This window comes from Orycteropus afer, unplaced genomic scaffold (assembly GCF_000298275.1).
Source record: "Orycteropus afer afer isolate SDZICR_OR568_19922 unplaced genomic scaffold, OryAfe1.0 scaffold00129, whole genome shotgun sequence".
Lineage (NCBI taxonomy): Eukaryota > Metazoa > Chordata > Mammalia > Tubulidentata > Orycteropodidae > Orycteropus > Orycteropus afer.
The window spans coordinates 8506923-8528088 of record NW_006921716.1 but is presented as its reverse complement, the minus strand read 5'-3'; the positions used below and the strand labels follow the sequence as shown (position 1 = coordinate 8528088).

General features: G+C 37.3%; 1 protein-coding gene across 1 annotated transcript; it reads left to right on the top strand.

Moving 5' to 3' along the window:
• Nucleotides 1–627: 627 nt before the first annotated feature.
• ZFAND1 (zinc finger AN1-type containing 1) lies at nt 628–19332 on the top strand. Its single transcript, XM_007944664.2, has 8 exons — nt 628–682; nt 5148–5190; nt 6265–6304; nt 7892–8019; nt 8107–8198; nt 8943–9064; nt 18908–19063; nt 19162–19332. Exons 1-8 carry the CDS (start codon nt 628–630, stop codon nt 19330–19332), a joined length of 807 nt encoding a protein of 268 aa, XP_007942855.1.
• The last annotated feature ends 1834 nt before the right edge of the window (nt 19333–21166 follow it).

Below are 21166 nucleotides of genomic sequence, written 5' to 3'. Positions count from 1 at the left end.
AAGGAGTGGGTCACTCATAGCCACCCTATGTACAGCAGAAGGAAACACTGCCCAGTCTACTCTATCACGCATGATGTCCTTCTCCAAAGATTGGCCCTTCTGATAACATGTGCAAAGTAAATGAAGCGCAGTCTTGTTATCATCCTTGCTTCTAAAGAGCATCCTGGATGTACTTCTTCCAAGACAGATTTGTTCCTTCTCCCGGCAGATACGTAACAACTATTATTTTACGTGATTAGACTGGGACATTTCCATTCCAAAATTTGGAAGCAATTACTGTTTCATCAGATAAGAAACAAAACTATAAATTCGTTCCTAGGGTTATACTAATTAAAAATATAAATCCTTGTGGGGCCATTTCCGATTCTGGTTACGGCACGAAGGGAAGAATGGCACGCAATTTTCCTGAAAGGAGGCTGACCAGGCGAGGGTACTCACGCCCGAATAAAAGGAAGAACCCAGTCAACTTCCCGTTGTTGGCCACCTCTCTGGGTGCCTCCATCGGGCCTCTCACCCGATAGGTCACTCTTTGAAACCGGACCACACCCCCCTGGTCCTCCACTGTCCCAGCAGACGCCGCGCACGAAGTTCTCGTCGCTCCGCCCCGCCCCTAGCGTCACTGGGGAGATGGCGGAGTTGGATATCGGGCAACACTGTCAGGTGGAGCATTGCAGGCAACAAGGTGATCGGGGAGTCTACAGCCCCAGACCACGGGAGGCCTGGACCTCCCTCTGCTTCCACGGAAGGGGGTGGCGGCTGAGAGCATGCCGCGGGGCCGGGCAAAGTCTGAGTAGGCGGGGCAGGCGCGACCCTCCTGGGTGTGCAGTGTAATTGGTGTTGGTGCTTTTCGTATTTCTCTGACCCTTTGAAAGAGACTTGTGATCTCTTTGGGATGGGAGCATGCATTGCCTGAACACTTATTTTGCCCCACTCAGTTTGACTGTCTAGTGCGCATTGCCCAAGAAGCCTGCGGAGCGCACTGCTGGGTCGCGTAGCGCGTGCGCCCGCTCCTTTCTGATGAGCACCGAGAGGGAGGACTCTCAGGTCCTGCAGTAGGAAGATTCGGGTTCCACTTCTGGCCCTGCCACCGTGATCTTGGGAAAGCACTTCTCTTTCCCCGACTTTTTGTTTATTCCTCAAACTATTCCACTGGGTGATCGTTATGCTCTCACAGCGCTATCATTCTTTGATTCTGATTATCATCGAGTCAACAGGCATCTATTTTAGGTGTTGGAGATACATAGGATATAAAATAAGATATTTTTTCCTACAGAATAGCTTTCAAAGCAGTAAGTTGCACTTTAGAGAGCATGAATAATATGTACATTATTATGATACACATAACCCAATCTGATAGCCAGTGGTAGCGTGGCACAGGCTTCAGGATGCCCTACACCTGGAACAGGGAAGTTCCTGAAGGCTTCTGGTGCTAACATTGTAGCCATGCACTATACTTAGTCTTTGTTACCTGGGTTTCATTCCAAATCTGTGCCATCACAGTTAGCATATACTAACTACGTATAGGCCAACGTAAGTTGGCAAACAGGTTTCCTCTCCCATTGCAGCTTCGTTTATTGGTAGTGTGTGCCTGAATCACTGTGTTGAGAACAACTCTTGAGATTTAGCCCAGCTTTAGTAGAAGTGTCATAATTGATTAGTGATATCTGCTGTGGACATAGACTAAAGGACTGGTCACATAATCCCTGCTAGGCTCTTGTTACTTAATCTTGTGTGCCATCCAGTCGATTAAAGCTCATGTTGTTATGTGCCGTCGAGTCAGATCTGACTCATAGCCAACCCTCCTTGGGTTTCTGAGGCAGTATCACTATGGAAGTAGATTGCCCAACCATCCTTCCAAGGAGTGGCTGGTGGGTTTGAACCGACAGCCTTCTGGTTAGCAGTCAAGTGCCTTAGGCACTATGCTACCAGAGCTCCTCTGGTGGCGTAATGGATAAGAATTATAACTCTTAGCAACTGTATATGACACAATAGTGTCCTAAACCAAAAACCAAACTCACTGCCGTCAAGTAGATTCCGATTCATAACCACCCCTGCTGGGTTTCCGATTTGATGTGGTAAATCTTTAGGGAAGTAGATTCCCATCTTCCTTCTGTGGAGTGACTGGTGGGTTTGAACCTTCAGCCGTCTGGTTAGCAGTCAAGTGCCTTAGGCATCGTACCATCCTTAAAGGGTGTCCTAGGATGTAAAGAAGTTCTGCAGAGTATCACATACTTGAATTTCATCTCTTACTGATAAATGTATACAGTCTCTTGATATGAAACAGAAGCTAACAGGACCATGCTTACCAACAGTAGTGACAGTTCATCAAGCCCACTTCTCAGGTGAAGGAAGAACTGTTATCAGTCCTTCTTCCACAAACAGAATTCTCCAAGGGTCCCTTTGGGTTATCCCAGAACTTCTTTCTATTTTGAGTTAGCTATCCTGTAGGCTGAGATCTTTTCAGGGCAATTACAGTTTTTATAAATAAGACGGAACAGTGCCATCGATTTTCGCTTTGTAGAAGACGTGTGGTTAGATACAGCCATCCTCACATTGCTGTATGCTTATAAATTAAAATGAGCTATACCAAAAATAATTTAGAAAGTGACTGATTGTATCCAGTGATAATGGTCAGTTTCCACATCTGAAAATGGATACTTTCATGCGCTTTCCAGAAGTTCATTTCTTAACTTAGTTGTTGGAGTATCCCTCAACAGCAGGAAAGAAGTAATTCAAGAATAAATTTTGCAGTATTAATCAGTCCATCTATTGAATTTCTTTGAAACATCTCCATCCAGTCACCATGGTATTTTTCTCAGAATTAAGTATAGTCATGTATCACTTAACATCCATGATATATTTTGTGAAATAGGACATTATATCATTTGGACATTGTGTGGACACCATATTGTAGTCTGGTTCTACTTTCTCTTTCAGCGTCTTAAACAAGCTTTGTGCCATAGCAGTGATCGTTAATGTGCTGAGAGGAATTCACTTCTGCAATTTCTCCATATCTGATATAGATCCCTCTAGCATTTTTCATCAGCCTTGTAGCTTTCAATCCATTCTTTAACAGCTTGAGAAGTTTTCCTTTGTTTTTGAGGTTTGTGGGATTGTTGAGTGTGACATGCCTAAATCAGGAGCAATAGTATTCACTGATCTTCCCACCTTTGTGTTAATAACTTTCTCACTTTCAAATCAGTACTTCTCCTTTGCCTCTTGCTGCTGCTGTCACTAGCACTGGTTTTGCTGCATTTAGGAGCCATTTTTAGAAAGAAAATTAAACAAAGAGATAATGCTACAACACTCAGGGGTGCATGAAACATGAGATTGGATGCTGCTGCTGCCTACAAGTCAAAACATACACAGCTGCATGGTAAACTTTTAGACAGAAAGTTCAGTATATAGATGCCAGTAATATAAACATTTATTATGACTATCCAGAGCTCTGGTAGCATAGTGGCTAAGACACTTGCCTGCTAACCAGACGACTGGCGGTTCAAACCCACCAGCCACTCCTCGGAAGGAAGGTTGGGCAATCCTACTTCCGTAGTGATACTGCCTCGGAAACCCAAGGAGGGGTCGCTATGAGTTGGGTTTGACTCGATGGCACATAACAACAACAACAACATCCAGACATACATATTATAGGTTATATATGTACTGTACCATTAAACACGTGGCAGTGCAATTGCTTTGTGTACAAGAATTATAAGATACATGGGTTGTGTGCAAGAAGCTATTGCATTCACTACATCCTATTCTCCTATCGGGATGTCTGAACTATTATAACCTTATGGGCTCATGATGTTTATGTGGTTGGATCTTGGCTGAATGGATATTATGCAGCACATGACTGTATACTAAAACAAACTGAAAAACAAAACTCACTGCCGTCCAGTCAATCCTGACTCATAGCGACCCCTCCTTGGGTTTCCGAGACAGTATCTCTTTGGAAGTAGATTGCCTGAGGAGTGACTGGTGGGTTTGAACTGCCGGCCTTCTAGTTAGCAGTCAATAAATGCCTTAGGCACTATGCTACCAGAGCTCCTATACTAAAATATGTTACTTGTAATTCTTTTCATTAATTATTATAATATTATGATGATGATCTTTTATATATGTCTTGTTTAGTTTTCACAATTAGCCTGTGAGGGAGGTGTGGCATGAAGCATAGATGTAGCTATATACACACATACATCACACAGACACTTTGTACTTTATGTGTATTATCTAATCAAAATAATAAATGCCCACATACATAGTATACTATCCTATGTATATCTCCAAAACTCTACTAGTAAGTGCCTTGATTAGCACTGCTCGGTTAGTAAGGAATGCAATCAGATTTGAAACCCAGTTTTTCCACTCCAAACACAATGCTTTTGCATTATATAGTCCTCAAAAACAATACCTAGTAAATCTGGAAAACAAAACAAAACAGACTCCCCTGCTAAAAAAAATCTCTCCAGAACATTGTTTTTTCTGATTTAGCATACTTATCACCAATGACGTTTATCTTGTGATAGTATTTAGACTTGTGATAGAAAGTCCAGTTACTTTCTTCTTGAGTGTTTGATGTTGTGATGACTTTTTTTTAACCACTACTTGCTACACTAAGGAGCTCTGGTGGCATAATGAGTAAGATATTTGGCTGCTAACCAGAAGGTCGGTGGTTGAAACTCATCAGCTCCTCCACAGGAGGAAGATGAGGCAATCTGCTTCCATAAAGATTTACAGCCTTGGAAACCCAGTGGGAGTTGCTATGAGTTGGAATTGACTCAATGGCAGTGGGTTTGGTTTTTGTTTTTTTCCGCTTGCTACACTAGGATATTGGTCAAAAAGGAAAGTTCTTTTATAGAGATAGTTTATTGTTGTTGTTATGTGCTGTGGAGTCGGACCTGACTCATAGTGACCTTCCTTGGGTTTCCGAGACAGTATCCTACGGAAGTAGATTGCCCAACCTTCCTTCCAAGGAGTGACTGGTGGATTTGAACCACCAGCCTTCTGCTTAGCAGTCAGGTGCCTTGGGCACTATGCCACCAGAGCTCCTAGAGATAGTTTAGTGCTATAAAATTCTTTTTGCTTAAGATAAAAATCAAAATCAGATACTGACCAGTATGTATAATATTTTCCCTCAATTTCAGATTTTCTTCCATTCGTATGTGATGGTTGCTCAGGAATATTTTGGTAAGTTAAGTTTTTATGAAGAATTTTAGATTACTTTTAATGTTTTTGTAATTTGGGAGTTTAAGTCTGAAAAGCAGAATGGTTTTAAATAGTTGTTACTTTAGCTGTTGTTGTTGTTATGTGCCGTCAAGTCAAACCCGACTCATAGCGACCCCTCCTTGGGTTTCCAAGGCAGTATCACTACGAAGTAGGATTGCTCAACCTTCCTTCCGAGGAGTGGCTGGTGGGTTTGAACCGCCAGCCGTCTGGTTAGCAGGCAAGTGTCTTAGCCACTATGCTACCAGAGCTCCCTTACTTTAGCTATTGATATTTAATATTCAGTCCAGTAACCACTTTGGAAAAATGGAACAAAGACTAGTCATGGCTCTGATTACTGGTGTCTATTTATGGCTAATCTTAAAACTTCCAGAAATGGGGCTTTGTGTGTAAATTTTATGTGAAAATTATATTTGTGTCTTTTAATTACAAGAGGGAGTAATATTTATGACATAAATAATATGATAAAAAATTTATGATTATTTTATTTTAATTAATAAAATGAAAAGTGCCCAACCTGTGAATTCTTTAAATTGGATTTCACATATCATTTGCACCCATCACATACAAAGTAAAATTTGGGAGCTAACCAACGATTTTGGGAATTGATTTTATTTGTAATTAAGTTTTTATATTTATATTTTTATTTAATTTCATATTCCATTAAACATTTAATTAGTTAAGTAGAGACCTGAACAAAATGAATTATTTTCAGAAGCTAATTCAGGAAGATGTTTCAAGGAAATAAAAGTAATGCGTATTTATAAATCTTTTATAACTAGAACTCTCCTTTGACATTTTATTATTGATGATCTTCGAGATAAAAGGAATCAAAAGATTCTGTATTTTTAAGCATCTTAAAGTGCTCGAAGGAAAGTTAATTTAGAGTGATGAATTATTTTTACTCATATTGAAGTTGACCAGTTGTGCTTTAAGTTCTTTTGGGACATTAAAATATGTAAAATTACTTTAGCCATCTTTGTGTAAGTACATTATTTGATTGCATTTAAATAAATACTTTTTTAAAAATTATTTAAGCCTTGAACACAGAAGCAGGGAGTCACATGGCTGTACTGAGGTACGTTAATATTTCTCCTGCCTAATAAAATGTTTGTATTTACGTACTTTTATTCAGATTTTGATTTGATTTTAAGTGAGTCAGTGCACCCCAGATTAAAATTTGGCATAGTAAACTGATTTATGTAAAGAGGTTTTTATTTCATTTATATTATTATATTTTTTTAAGGAAAAATTGATCTGTTTGGTATTTATAAATTTCTGTCTTCATAATTCTTACTTTCAGTTCACTTCTGTGTGAGTGGTGTACTTATAGCTTTCATCTCTGTATTTACACATATACACTGACATTAACATCTTCGTTACATGCTTCCAGGTTTCCTTCACTGTTGTACGCATTTTAGTGTCTGTGATAAGATTCTGTGGGAGTAAATTGTTCTGGCTCAGTCAGTCTTAGGCCACTAGGAACAAATCTGTAGTCCAAAAAAAAGTCCCCACCCTAATTCTGAAAAAATTGATACATTAACATAGGGCTACAAGGTAGAAACCAAACTATCACCTGTGTTACTGTTAAAGGATAATGTGGAATGATTGAAGCTTGGTGTAGAGCCAAATGGATCGGCAAAGAAAATCTGGAATCACTCAGACTTAGCCACAAGTCAGAGGAACCTTAGTGGCACAGTAGTTAAATGCTTGGCTGATAACCTAAAATTCAGTGGTTTGAACCTACCAGCTGCTCTGCAGGAGAAAGGTGTTCCAGTCTGCTGCCATAAAGATTACAGCTTTGGAAACCCTATGGGACAGTTCGACTCTATCCTGTAGGGCCTCTCTGAGTCAGAAACTTGACAGCAATGGGTTTTTATGGGTACTCACCAGTCAAGGAACCTTGGAGACACAGTGTTTAAAGCATTCAACTGCTAACTGACAGGGCAGTTTGAACCCACCAGCAGCTCTGTAGGAGAAAAGATGTGGCAGTCTGAGTCCATGAAGAGTTACGGCCTTGGAAACCGTATGAAGCAGTTCTGTTCTGTCCTATAGGGTTCCTATGAGCCAGAATCAACTTGATGGCAATGAGTTTTTACCCACCAGTCACAGCAATGCTTGACCAGGTTAGGCCTCTTCCCTGTGGACAGGTCAATTCCAAGAGGAAAAAAAGGGAAGCTCAGCTACCATACTTAACTATTAAGTACATTTTAGAGTGTGGTATATGGCTGTGAAAACTATCTTTGGTGCATATGGGTAAATATGTAATTTTTGAGTGTTTTTTAATACCTAGTTAATGCCCTAGTATAGGAGTCAATAGTAGATACAACTTGCCATTTGAGGATTGATGAGATGATTACCTGAGTGTTACTATGGGGCATCTTCACTTGGGACTGTAACAAAGCAGAATACTAACAATTGTAAAGAACAGTCATTTTACTTTGGCTTAGAGAATGAATGCAGTATAGCAGGGCAGCAAATCGTGAGAATTTAGAACATTCAGCGCAGTAATAATTTTTCACATAAACACAATCTATTACATGAGAGTGTGTTACTTGCTTCAGTAGAGTAAGGAGAGATTAAAAGAATGCTGCCTACCAAAAAGATTTATTGATTTACTATAAATATGAAATATGATGCCATTTTCCCCTTATTACATTTGCAGGTGAATATAATCAGTGAGAGACTGAAGACAAATAAACATTCATCTTACTCATGCTCATTCAAGGATTGTGCCGAAAAAGAGCTTGTGCCAGTTATATGTCCTTATTGTGAGAAGAATTTTTGCCTAAGGTGACCACGTAGAACATGCAAGCCCTGTATGTCTGTTTAAGTTGTATGCAAACATATGAACTGGAGTTACTCTTCTCTTGCTCATAGACACCGTCATCAGTCAGATCATGAATGTGAAAAACTGGAAATCTCTGAGCCTCGTATGGCTGCCACTCAGAAACTTGTTAAAGACATTATTGGCAAGTATCTATAAAGCTTGCTTTGTTATTTCTGTATACTTTATTAGTTCCAGTGCCTGCTTCTCGTGTCTGTGTGCCACTCATGGTAATTGTTAACCTCAGGGTTAATAACTTGCCATGGATTTTGATCTATGACAGTATTTCTCACAATGCCTACCTGACTAGTAAAAATTTAGAAATTTTGTGGAAGTACCCTGCCAAATATTCTGTTTTGCTTAGATCATCTGGATAATCATCGTAGCTGTAAAGGGTATTCATGAGGTTAAAGTTGTGCTTCGCATTCTTTAAAGACTAAACTCTAATCCTAAATCAGCTGTCCTGTGAATGCTGCTGCTACTCTGAGCTATGAGGAAAGAATATGTATGTGACTTAGACCAGTCTCTTGCCAATATGTAAGGTCAACAGAATTACAATCTGTATTCAGGATAAAATTTTTATTAATATCTTCCATAACCAAATCTTAAAGTTCTCTGTAGAAGTATGAGTAGTTGCTTTTGATTAAATAGGCTTAAGATAGAAAGAAACATAAAACACTGAGATTTGTGATGTAGATTGCTTAGATCAACTTGGGTGCTATCTTTTCACTGATCGTACAAATTCAATACAAACACCTATAAAATGAATGCAATTTCTATATCTCAATTGTGTATAAATTGTATAAGTCTCGGCTATAATTAATAAGTGTTTTATGTTTATGATTTAGCAAGTATTTAAAATTCCTATGTACTTATTCTTATCGCTTAGATTCCAAGACAGGAAAGACAGTCAGTAAACGACGAAAAGGTGCCAAAAATAGTGAAACAGCTGCAAAAGTTGCACTGATGAAATTAAAGATGCATGCTGATGGAGATAAGTCATTGCCACAGGTTGGTCTTAGAGATATAGAAGAAAATGTCCCAAACATAGTTGAAATTCCTTTTCTAATTCTCCCTTCCCTCAAGTAACAAGTAATCTGAACCTGGTATGTATGTATCATTCCCTAATATTACATGGTGTATGTCTGCATAAATAATACATAATGCTGTGAGTTTTTGAATTTTACAGAAATGGCAATGTACCAGATGTATTCTTCAATTTGCTTTTTTAAATTTTTTCACGATTTTGTCATGATTTTAACATTTATCTGTGCAGATACAGTTCATCTAGATTATTCATTTTGGTAGCTGCAAATCATTTCATAGTATGAATATGCTACAAAATTGAGGGTTTGTTTTTTTTTTTTTGTCCCTAATATTTTGCTATTATAAACTGTCTTGCAGTGAATATCCTTGTATATGTGTGGAAGAATTAATTTAGCACAGTTTCTTTAAATAATGGCAAGTCTTACTAAGGCATTTGACTGCAAACCAGAAGGCTGGCAGTTCAAACCCACCAGCCACTCCTCAGAAGGAAGATTGGGCAATTTACTTCTGTAGTGATTGATTTTGTTATGTGCCGTGGAGTCAGACCCGACTCGTAACAACCCCTCCTTGGGTTTCTGAGGCGGTATCAATATATTGCCCAATCTTCCTTCCGAGGAGTGGCTGGTGGGTTTGACCCGCCAGCCTTCTGGTTAGCAATCAAGTGCCTTAGACTCTACGCTACCAGAGTGATAGCCTCAGAAACCCAAGGAGGGGTTGCTATGAGTCAGATCCTCCGACTCGATGGCAGTGGATGAGTTTTTTGAGACTTAGTGTGGTGGTAATATATTCTGGTATTTTTTATTCTATTTGATTTCATTTTTTAAAATGCTGATCAGAACCTACTACATTGATTTTATATCCCCAATGAATTGAGACCATCAAAATGAAAAATGCTAGTCTAGGGAATATAGAAATAGAAAAGGTGAGTCATGGGGTTTGCTCATTTTCTAATTTACTATTTATTGTCAACCTTTTTTTTGTCAGTTGTTGTTGTTATGTGTCGTCGAGTCGGCTCCGACTCATAGCGACCCCTCCTTGGGTTGCCCAGTATTTGTACTAATTTCTCTCCCTCTTGCAGTGCCTGGTACTTTCAGTGTTTTTTGCCAATATATCATTGTTACCAATCTGATAGGTATGAAATGATGAATTTCTCTATTACTAGTGAGATTGCACTACTTTGCATTGTTTATTGGCTGTTTGGTTTTCTTCTGTGAACTCTTTTGCCCAGTTTTTTTGTCAGATTGCTGTTAAATATGCCCAGAGGTAGGGATTTATCTCTTTTTTTCTGTTCTGTATAGATTACCTATTGTCAAAATGTGAGATATTGAAGAGTTCATCGATTTCTATTGATTTCTAACTTGCAGTGACACCTCTTTCAGACACCAAGTGTTTGTATATTTACAGGGCCAATTTGGGGACCACAGTTCAGTTCCTTTACTCTGTGTGTATAGCTCTACGTCAATACCAAACTGTCATAATTATCATAGCTTTATAAGAGTAGGGCAAGTCTCTCAACCTTATTCTTTGTTTTTTCTTGGCCGTTTACTTTTTCAAAGAGGTCTGGGGGTCACTGTGCCCTTTCAGTGATACTGCAATTTTGACAGAAATTGTACTGAAATTTAGATTGAGAGACAGTTAACGTCTTTAGAATATTGGCTCTTCTCATTCTTTTTTATGATCTATCCTTCTAGTTTTTTCTTAAGTCTTCTTTCATGTTTTAAAATAACATTCTGTAGTGTTATTTTTTTTATAGTGATTATGTTTGTAAACACTATAGAATATCCTTAGTTTTATTCTTTGGTTTCATAGTTTTATTCTTGTTTTTCATAACTTTTGCTGCTCTTCTAAATGATACCATTGTTTTTTATTTCTTTTTCCTAATTAGTTGTTGTTGATTTTTATATCCTAGCTTGTTGTTGTTGTGTGCCATCGAGTTGGACCCGACTCATAGCTTACTGTCCCTCAAATTACCTTTCTTAATAGGCTCCATAGTTTGTAGATTTTCTGAGATTATTTTGTATAGTCATTCGTAGCTTCTGATGATGAGTTTTGTCTCCCCCCCACACAATTTTCTTACCTTCCTCCTTCTTCTTGTTGTCACTATTATTGCTGATATTATTTAGCCCTAGTGTATTGGCTGAGATCTTCAGTACAATGTGAGTAATATGAGCTATAGCAGACATCTTCATTGTGCTTCTGACTTTAAGGCAAATTCTTCTAAGGTTTTGCAACTAAGCAGTATTTATTCGTTTTTAATAGTAGCCTTTATCAGGTTAACAGTGTTTCTTTTTATTACTAGTTTATTAAGGATTTATGTCAATAATGTATATTAAATTTTATTTCTTTTTAATACATCTACTGAGATGATCACATGTTTATTTTTCCATCTGGAACTTAATTGTTAAGTATGACTACAGGTAGGGATTTGCCTTTTATTTTTTTCCTTTATGTGGATTACCTTTTGTCATATTATAGAAATTACATATTTTTTTGTCAATATAGAAATTACATTAATCGATTTTTCTGTTGTTAATTATCCATATATGTTCCTGGGATAGGTGCTATCTGTGTTATATACTTTTTAAAAAACGGTGCTGTAAAATTGATTTGCTGATTATTATTTAGTGTTATTTAGTGAGATTAGTATCAAGATTATACTCATAAAATTAGTTAACACCCCCTCTTGTACTCCTTGAGAGAGTTACAGATGATGGTTTGTTCTGAAGTTTTGTAGCACTCATTTATTACAACCTTTTATCTGTTGTCTTTTTTGAGGGGAGAACTTTGAATACTCTTCCAGTGTCTTAAATAGTTCATTTTTATTTGAATATTTCTTCTGAAGTCAATTTTGAATATATATTCTAAAAACTATCCATTTGACCTAAGTTTTCAAGTTGTTAGTTATAAAGTTGTTCATAGTATTCTCTTATGTTCTAAAATACATTTCATCTATAATATTTTTTTATTCTTACTTTTCTTTTTTAACCCTTGATCAATCTTGCTAGAAATTTGCCGTTATTTATTTATTTATTTTTATTTGTCTCTTTAAAGAACCAAGGTTGGTTTTATTGACCTCTCTATTGCTTCTTTATTTTTTAATTTCACCAAAATCTGCTCATGTATTATTTTCATCTCTCTACTTTTTTCAGGTTTCTCTGATGTTCTTTTCCCAACTTTTCACACTGAATGGTTAGCTAATTTATTGTTAGTCTTGCTTGGTTTTTTTTTATTTTTATATAATTTTAAACTGACAGAAAGTACATAAAGAGTTCAAAGAGCCTTCTTCCATGCCCTTTTCCAAATGTACCAAATGCTTACATTTTGCCATTTTATATGTATGTGTGTGTATGCCTGCTATTTGAAAGTTCTATACATCATGCATTTGAATGCATTTAACTTGTAGTATTGGTGAAGAATATTGAAAACACCATGATTTATGAGTTGAACATTTATCTCAAGTAGATACATTCCTTGGAGAGAACAAGCATGGGAGAAAGAAGGGCTGCTTATGCACAGGGAGACAGCTCAGGGGGCAGGAGTGCATGGAGGATGGACACTGGGAAAAGGTAACTATGGGGAGGAAGTAGGAAGGGAGCTGTTGCGTTGTGGTAAACAGTGGTCAATGTCATGAGACAAAGTATATGTAAACTGCTGTATGGAAAGTAAATTTGCTCTGTAAACCTTCACCCAAATCACAATAAAAAAAGAAAATACCATGACTGCCAGAAGAACAAACAAATCTGTCTTACAGGAGGTACAGCCACCGTGTTCCTTAAAAGGGAGAATGGCCAGACTTTGTCTCTTGTCCTTTGGTGATATTATCAAAAGGGACCAGTCCGTGGAGAAAGATATCATCCTTGGTAAAGTAGAGGGTCAGTGAAAAAGGGGAAGGCCCTCAACGAGATGGATAGACACAGGAGCTACAACAATGGGCTCAAGCTTGGCAAGGACTGTGAGGATGGCGCAGGACTGGGCAGTGTTTCATTCTGTTGTACATAAGATCACTATGAACCAGAATCAGCCTGATGGCACCTAACGACAACAACAACTTATGTCATGCCCCTTTACCCCCAAAATATCATTGTCTTTTTCCTAAGAACAAAGGCATCTTCTTACATAATAAGAGTATAATTATCTAAATCAGGAGATTAAATTTAGCTAGTTCACAGGCCATATTTGCATTTGTTTCAATAGTAAACTATATAGCTATTTATTTTCCCCCAGGTTTGGGATCCAATCCAAATATTAAGTATTTTATTTTTCACATCACCTTAGTCTCCCTTTATCAGGAACTATCCCTATCTTTTTCGTTTTTTATGTCCTTGACATTTTTGAAAAGTACAAGTCAGATTTTTTTTTACTTTTATTGTGATTTGGGTGAAAGTTTACAGAATAAATTCACTTTCCATACAGCAACTCACATACACTTTGTCTTATGACATTGATTACAATTTCCCACAATGCAACAGCTCCCTTCTCCTTTCCTCCCCATAGTTACCTCTTCCCTGTGTCCTTTCCTCTCATGCTCTCCTGCCCACTAAGCTGTCTCCCTGTGCGTACACAGCTCTTCTATTCTCCCATTATTGCTCTATTCTCCCATTATTGATCTCACAGAAAGACAAATATTGTATTAGCCCATGATTGTAAAAGTCAAGGAAAAATTTATATATGGAAGGAAATTTTCTTTGTTGGTTACCAGGGGTGGGAGCGTAGGGGTAGGGAACACTGTTAGATAGGTAGAGATAAGTATTGATTTGAGTGAAGAGAAGGACAATGTACCAAATGTGAGTAATCAACATGGTGGCATTGAGGAAGAGGAAGACAGAGAGAGGTACATGGGAGGTGCAGACAACAAAGATGAACCCTTTCACACGTACAGTACTGTGTTGTCCGTGAAGGCAAACATGGGTATATGGGTGGATAGATGGGTGGGCAGACTGAACTATTAAGTATGTCTGTGCTGCAGGTAGCATACCCAAGACCATGTATAGTGTTGGCAGACAATGGTTCTACAAGTGTATTTGTATGTTTTTTAAGAATTGCCAGGTGTATAGTAAAGCTGACAAGGGACCAGGTTGTAGTCACTTATTGGTCACAGCCAGCTACCCAGAGGGAGCGAGCAGTTGAACCTGTGGGCCCAGGACCGTAGTCACAGGGGACATCAAGCTCAACTGTTGACACCTTGTTCCACCTTGAAACATTGTTCCACCTCCTACTTTGGCAAGTAGTGACTGGGATCTTAAAAGCTTGCAAGCAGCCATCTAGATGCAATGATGGGTCTCTCCTCGTCCAAAGCAAAGAAGAATGAAGAAAACCAGAGTCATGGAAACAATTAGTCCTAACGACTGGTATACCATGGGATCTGCAGCCTATATGACTATGAGACCAAAAGAACTAGATGGTGCCCAGCTACCACTGTCAACCACTTGGAGGGGGATCTATGTAGGAGATCCTGAACAGAGAGGGAGAACAATGTGGAACAAAACTCAAAAATCATTTGGTGGAAAAAAGAAAAGGGGTGGACCAGGTTTTCTGGTCTGATAGAGCCTCTTGGAACCACTGAGACTATGGCCCCTAGCTGCCCTTCAGGTCTGGAATTGAACCCACACCCTTTAACTCGAGTCACTTAGAAGTATATTTTTAAATTTACAAATTGGATTTTTTTTGTTAATGTTATTTCTATTTTTAAAAAATTTCTGATTTGATTGCATCAGTATTGGGATCTACCTAGTTTCAATAATGGGAGACTCCTTTATAGTTCCTTTTTGGCCTAGTTCATAATCAGTTTTTATAGTCATTCCCTGTGTACTTGAAAAAAATAATAATTATTTATATCTTTGGTGCTAGGTTCTATGTAGATATTATCTGCCTATAACCTTGCTGATTATGATGTTGAAGCAGTTTAATTTTGGTCTGCTTTATCTGCCAGCTTCTAATAAAGATGTGTTAAACCACTATGATGGTTGTATTGTCATTTTTTGTTTTTGTAATTCTGACAGTTTTTCTGGATTATATAATATTAAGTACATGGAAGTTCTTTATTGTACTACCTTCTTTATTAATTTTACCTTAAATTTTGTATTAAATGATAATATTCTTTCACTAGCTTTCTTTTGGTGAATGTTGAACTAATGTATCTTTTTTCATTCCTTTGTATTTAGCTTTTTTGTGTTGTTTTGTTTTAGGGTGTCTTGTAAGCAGCATATAGCAGGACTTTGTTTTGTTGTTTTGAAATCCAGTATGACAGTATCTATTATAGGTGAACTGAGTCCATTTGTATGTATTGTAATCTTTGGTGCATTTGAACTTATTTCTTCTGTCTTGTGTTTCTGCTCGTCATCCTTTTCTCTCTGATTCTGTCTGTCTCTTCCCTGTCATCTATCATATTGATTGAATGTTCTGTATTCCTTGTTACTCTACTGGCTTAAAAACTTTACATTAATTATAGTTTTCTTCTTTTAATGATTTTCATTTTTGAAATTTTCTTATTTGATATTTTTAAAATTTAACTAGTGTAACAATTTAAAATGTATGAAAACAAGCACACCCTCCTGTACCCCTCCTCTATTTCTGTACCCCTAAAGCACTGGTTCTCAACTGAAGGCAGTTTTGTTCCCCAGGGGACATTGGGCAATGTGTAGAAACATTTTTGGTTATCACAACATGGAGTGGAGGATACTACTGGTGTCTAGTGAGTATAGGCCAAGAATGGTGCTGAACATCCTACAATGTACTGGTCAGTCCCCACAACAAATAATCTTATGGTCCAGAATGTCAATATCCTAAAGTTGAGAAGGCCTACCATAAAGTGTCCAATTTACATTGCTTTGCAATTCTTTATTATTAAAATATAATAGCAAAAACTTCTATAGTACTTATTATGTTCCAGGCATACTTACAGTACATTTAAAACAAATTTATGAGGTAGATACTGTTATCCCTATTTTGCAGATGAGAAAACTGAGGCACAAACAGGTTAAGTAGCTTGCTAATATCATACCTAGTAATTGGAAAACTGGGAATTGAAACAAGGCCTCTTGTTGGGGAAATGTCTACTGTCAGCCTTACGTTGTTGCTTGTAGGTTATCTGTCGTTTTTAGTGGCTTTTAAGATTTTTTTCTCTATCTGTGATGTCTTCCAATTTTGATGCAATGTTTCTAGGTGTGGATTTATTTTTATATATCCAGCTTAGCACTTGAGGTGCATTTTTAATTTTCACTTGACTTCGCTTCACTTTTGGAGAATTGCAATGAGTTTCTCTTTAGATATTGTTTCTTCACCATTTCCTTTCTTGTCTTCTGAAACTCCTATTAGAGAGATATATTTTTGGGAATCTTAATTTATCCTCCAAGATTCTTTTTTTTTTTTTTTTTCCTCCAAGATTCTTAACTGCTCATTTATAATTTCTACTTTGACGGCTTTCTGCTGCATCCTAGGTGACTTTATCAAACCCATCTTCAATTTGTTAGTCCTTTTTATTGAAGATTATAGAAGTTAACTCTTTGCATTTCTTACTTCAGAAACTATTTTTTTTGTTTCAAATTGAATCTTTGTATCTTGTTTCATTTATATGTGGTTTAGTTTACTAATTTCTTATTGTTTTTTATGGATACTCACTCAAAAAAACTCACTGCTGTTGGGTCATTTCAATTCATAATGACCTCTCCTTGGGTTCCAAGGCAGTATCTCTACGGAAGTAGATTGCCCAATCTTCCTTCCAAGGAGTGGCTGGTATTTCTTCTGGTTACCAGTCAAATGCCTTAGGCACTACGCCACCAACCTCCCTGTTTACGGATATTATTTTTAATTTATCTCGTGTTAAATAAACTTATTTCAATGTCTTTTTCAGTTCAGATACTTTCATTTTGCCTATAATGAGTTAATCTTTAATTTGATTAAATATTTCAGTTTTTAATCTTAAATGGTTAGGTGTGTGTCTTTTTTTTTTTTGTCTCTCACTCCCTCCACTCTCCTCTTCCTATCTAGCGTTTTACATTTTCTTCTACCTTACCCACCCAGGACCCTCATTCCATTCTAGCTAAGAGCCTGAGATCAGCAGATTGAGTTTCTGTCCTACTCAGATTATCATAGATTACTAAATTGGGGACCTTGGCTTTGTTTACTGTCAGGAAGTTATAGATGTGCTTTCCTGTCTCCTTAAATATCTGTTTATATAAGTCATAGCCCCAGTTATCATTCACCAGTAACTTCTTTAGCCTCCTTTCTTAGAAGATGAGTCCCATAATAACCTCCTCTTCCAAGCAGTACACCTGGCTCAGGTGCCTTATCTTCTTTGTGGTGCTGTTACTGCCCACAAAGCTGAACTCCCAGCTACTTCTTCCTCTTCTGGGGCCCTGAAGTCCGTGGCTTCAGCCATGCTTATCACTTGGATTTCTGTTTCATTTTTGATCCTCAGGTATTTCTCTCTTAAAACAAAACAAAAAACACCCAGACTCACTGCCATTGAGTTGATTTCGACTCATAGCAACACCCCCCCTTGTGTTTCCAAGTGGTATCTCTCCGGAAGTACATTGCCCAGTCTTCCTTCTCAGGAGTGGCTGGTAGATTTGAACCACCAACCTTTTTAGCAGTCAAATGCCTTAGGCACTACACCACCTTAGAAAAATATTTTTCTTTCTGCTTTGATGAGGCCATATCTTTTTACTTTTCTCTTTAAATATTTATGTTGTTTTTACTTTGTTTGGGCTATGAAGTTGGCCCAAAGCTTAAACTTCCAAATACTTCTTGTGTATGTTTTTTTTTTTAATGTGTTCTGGTAACAAATGTGTTCTTCAACAGATCTAAATTTCTTGCCAATGAGATGGGAATTGTGTTAAATCTATTATTTCTTAAAATAATTGTGGTGTTTCTTTCCCCCACAATGTAGAGCTGATTCAATCATAACATGGTTTTGATTGCAGCAGGAGTTTGTCTGTAAAGCCAATAGATTTTTTTATAGCAATTTTTAGGCATTGGGGAATATCAGAGGCCAACCACCTTTGCTACTATTCTTTTTTCCTACATTTATTAATTTAGCAAGAAATTACAGGGTAAGAAGACAGCTAAGCTATAAAATACTGGAGGCACTACCTCTGAATCCTCTTTTGTTGATAAGGTAGTTATCTAATTTTTCCCCCGTTTTTAACATCTCTGTTCACAAAAGCACTGCTATCTCTAAATATGTAGTGAGGTCTTTCACACAAAAAGAAATTGTTATATGTGTTAGGAATCTTTCATTTGCAAATGACAGAAATTCCCAATCTAATTAGCACAATCAAAACAAGAACTTTTTTCCTCATGTAATGAGCAATGACAGGGATTGACCTAGTCTTAGAGAATGACCGAACTCAGATTGAATGCTGTTGAAAGATCCCATCTGTTTTCTTCTTTCCATGTGTTGGACTCATTTTTTCCCAGTTGAGGTGATATTTTCCATATTGGTGCAGGGAAGGTGAAGGACAGTGGGAGACTGCAGGCAGCTCCAGATTTAATTAAACAAATCTTAAAAAAATTCAAACAAAAGAGAAGTCCAACAACTAGGCATACATACACACTCACAGTTTGAACATAAAATCCCATGAAAAGCCCTTGATTGGCCTAACTTAGGTCACGTGCCTATCTTTGCACAAATCACGGTAGCCAGAGGCTTCAGTCATGTGCCCAAGTTCTGGATGCTGGGGTAAATTCTCATTGTTAGAGGCTAATTATAATTAGTCTTTTACCAAAATAGAAGAAGAAATGTCACCATATAAAGACAGATGTCTATTTATATGTATAACTCATATTTTAACATTTTTTTTTTTATAGACAGAAAGAATTTACTTTCAGGTTTTCTTACCTAAGGGGAGCAAGGAGAAAAGCAAACCAATGTTTTTTTGCCACCGATGGAGCATTGGAAAAGCCATAGACTTTGCAGCTTCTTTAGCCAGCCTTAAAAATGATAATAACAAGTCAACAGCTAAGGTAACACTAGTTACAATAATTTTTACCCTTTTAAGTTAAAGAAAACTCTATACAGGCATGTTTGCTTATTACAGTATGATTTGTTTCTCTTTTAACAGAAATTAAGGTTATGTCACATTACTTCAGGAGAAGCCTTACCCTTGGAAAACCTTTTGGAAACATGGATTGCTAAGGAAGATTGTCCTTTATATAATGGTGGAAATATTATTTTGGAATATCTTGATGATGAAGAACAATTTTTAAAAAATGTTGATTCTTACTTGGAATAGTCATTCGAGGATTCGAGACAGAAATCATAAGGAAAATTCTATACATAGATTTAAGTCATTTTGTACAATAAAAATCCTATATATTTTATTTTGTCTTTAAATTTGCTTTTTAATTTATTTTCATTATGTCATTATTTGCTTTATCAACTTTTTAAATTAAATTTAGCTTGAGTTTTTGTGTTTTAAAGTTGAACTGTGAACTGATCTTCAATTATCAGCAAAGTTATGTATTTAATCAACTTTTACTTTGCATAGTACCAACAGCAAGATGTATTTTTCATTTAGCTAATGTCACTTGGTACATGTGATTCTGTTCTGTGTCTTCTTCACTCCAGGATCTTGTCAGAGGGAGCAGGAGATGGCAGGCATGGGTTGGCTCTTTGAAGATACATGTATCACTATTGCTTTAAGCAAATCACATGACCAAATTTAACATCATAGGGCCAGGAAGTAGAGACTTACTATCTAACTAAATCACAGTGTATAAATTGAGGTGCATATGTGAATCATAGAGACTTAGAGATCATCTCATTCAGTTTTTTCAGATTTTGGATAAGGAATCCAAGGCCCAGGAAGGAGAAATGGTCATTTTCACTGTCACCTAACTATTTTCAGGGCATATTTCTGATGAAGAGCCTCCTCCAGTGGGGTTCACCTTGTTGTTAATATAATACAATTCAGAAGAAGAATAAGATAGGCCAACTTAACTGCAGTCTCTTTATTGATACAAAAGCAAAACACAGGACAAAATCAACTACATTTTACTAAACATTCAAGTTAATGTTCCTGACCAATGTATTTCATTTATACCCAATAAAGTCCTACTATCTAGAAGGAATAGAAATTATTTCTAATCTTACTCTTTGTCCCTTTTCTGTTACAATTGTCATGGAGATGTATAGTGGCTTTAGCTTAATTCAAAGAACAAACTCACAGTGCTCATTTATCTATTTTATTTCTAATCTGCTTTCTCCACATTGTTTTCATGTGAGAAGTAGACATAACTTCCAACTTTTACCAGCCACTTATACATTCATACATTGATGTAGCTACCAGAGTACCTATTAATGCAAGTATTTGTTTCTAATTGCTATGGTGGATACAATAAGGAAACGTATATACATATAACTATAGAAGTAGTGCAACAGTACCAATGCATGGTACAGACAGTAATTAAAATTGTTACAAAAAACGTTTTTCAGAAACTATCAAGCCAGAGGTAGAAATGAGCCTTAAATATATTTCCAGATACCAGAGGATTTTAACATAAACTGTATGTGAGCATCTATCACGATAGCTTGCACGCATTAGATAATCAGACATCTCTCATGAATTGAACTAAAGTTAATGTGCTAGAAACAGTTAACTCTGGGAAAGAGGGAGAGGAGATAAAGCTGCAGGGATTTAGTTAAACCTAGAGGGAATGAGGAAGAGGCCTTGTAATATTGGACAGAAAAGAGGGTCGGTTAGGGTGAGTGTCAGACAGTGGCGTAAAATAGTCTGGAAGAGACATAGGTGCTAACACTTTTCAAGGTGCTAGGGACTGGGACTCCACTTGAGCAGGATTCTAAAGAGAACAGGGTTGTAGGTATACCTCCAGCCGCCCAGGTCCAAATTACTGGCAGACAACTTTCTCAGGCTTTCTTTTAGGGCTTCTAGTTGAGTATGAAATATTGGGGTTTCATTGTGCTATCCCACCCCAGTATCTTTTTACCTGCATGCCCCCCCCCAAAAAAAAAAAAAAACCAAACCCGTTACCATCCCAACTCATAGCTATCAGATTGTTGTTGTTTGCCGTCAAGTTGCCCCGACTCATAGTGACCCCTCCTTGGGT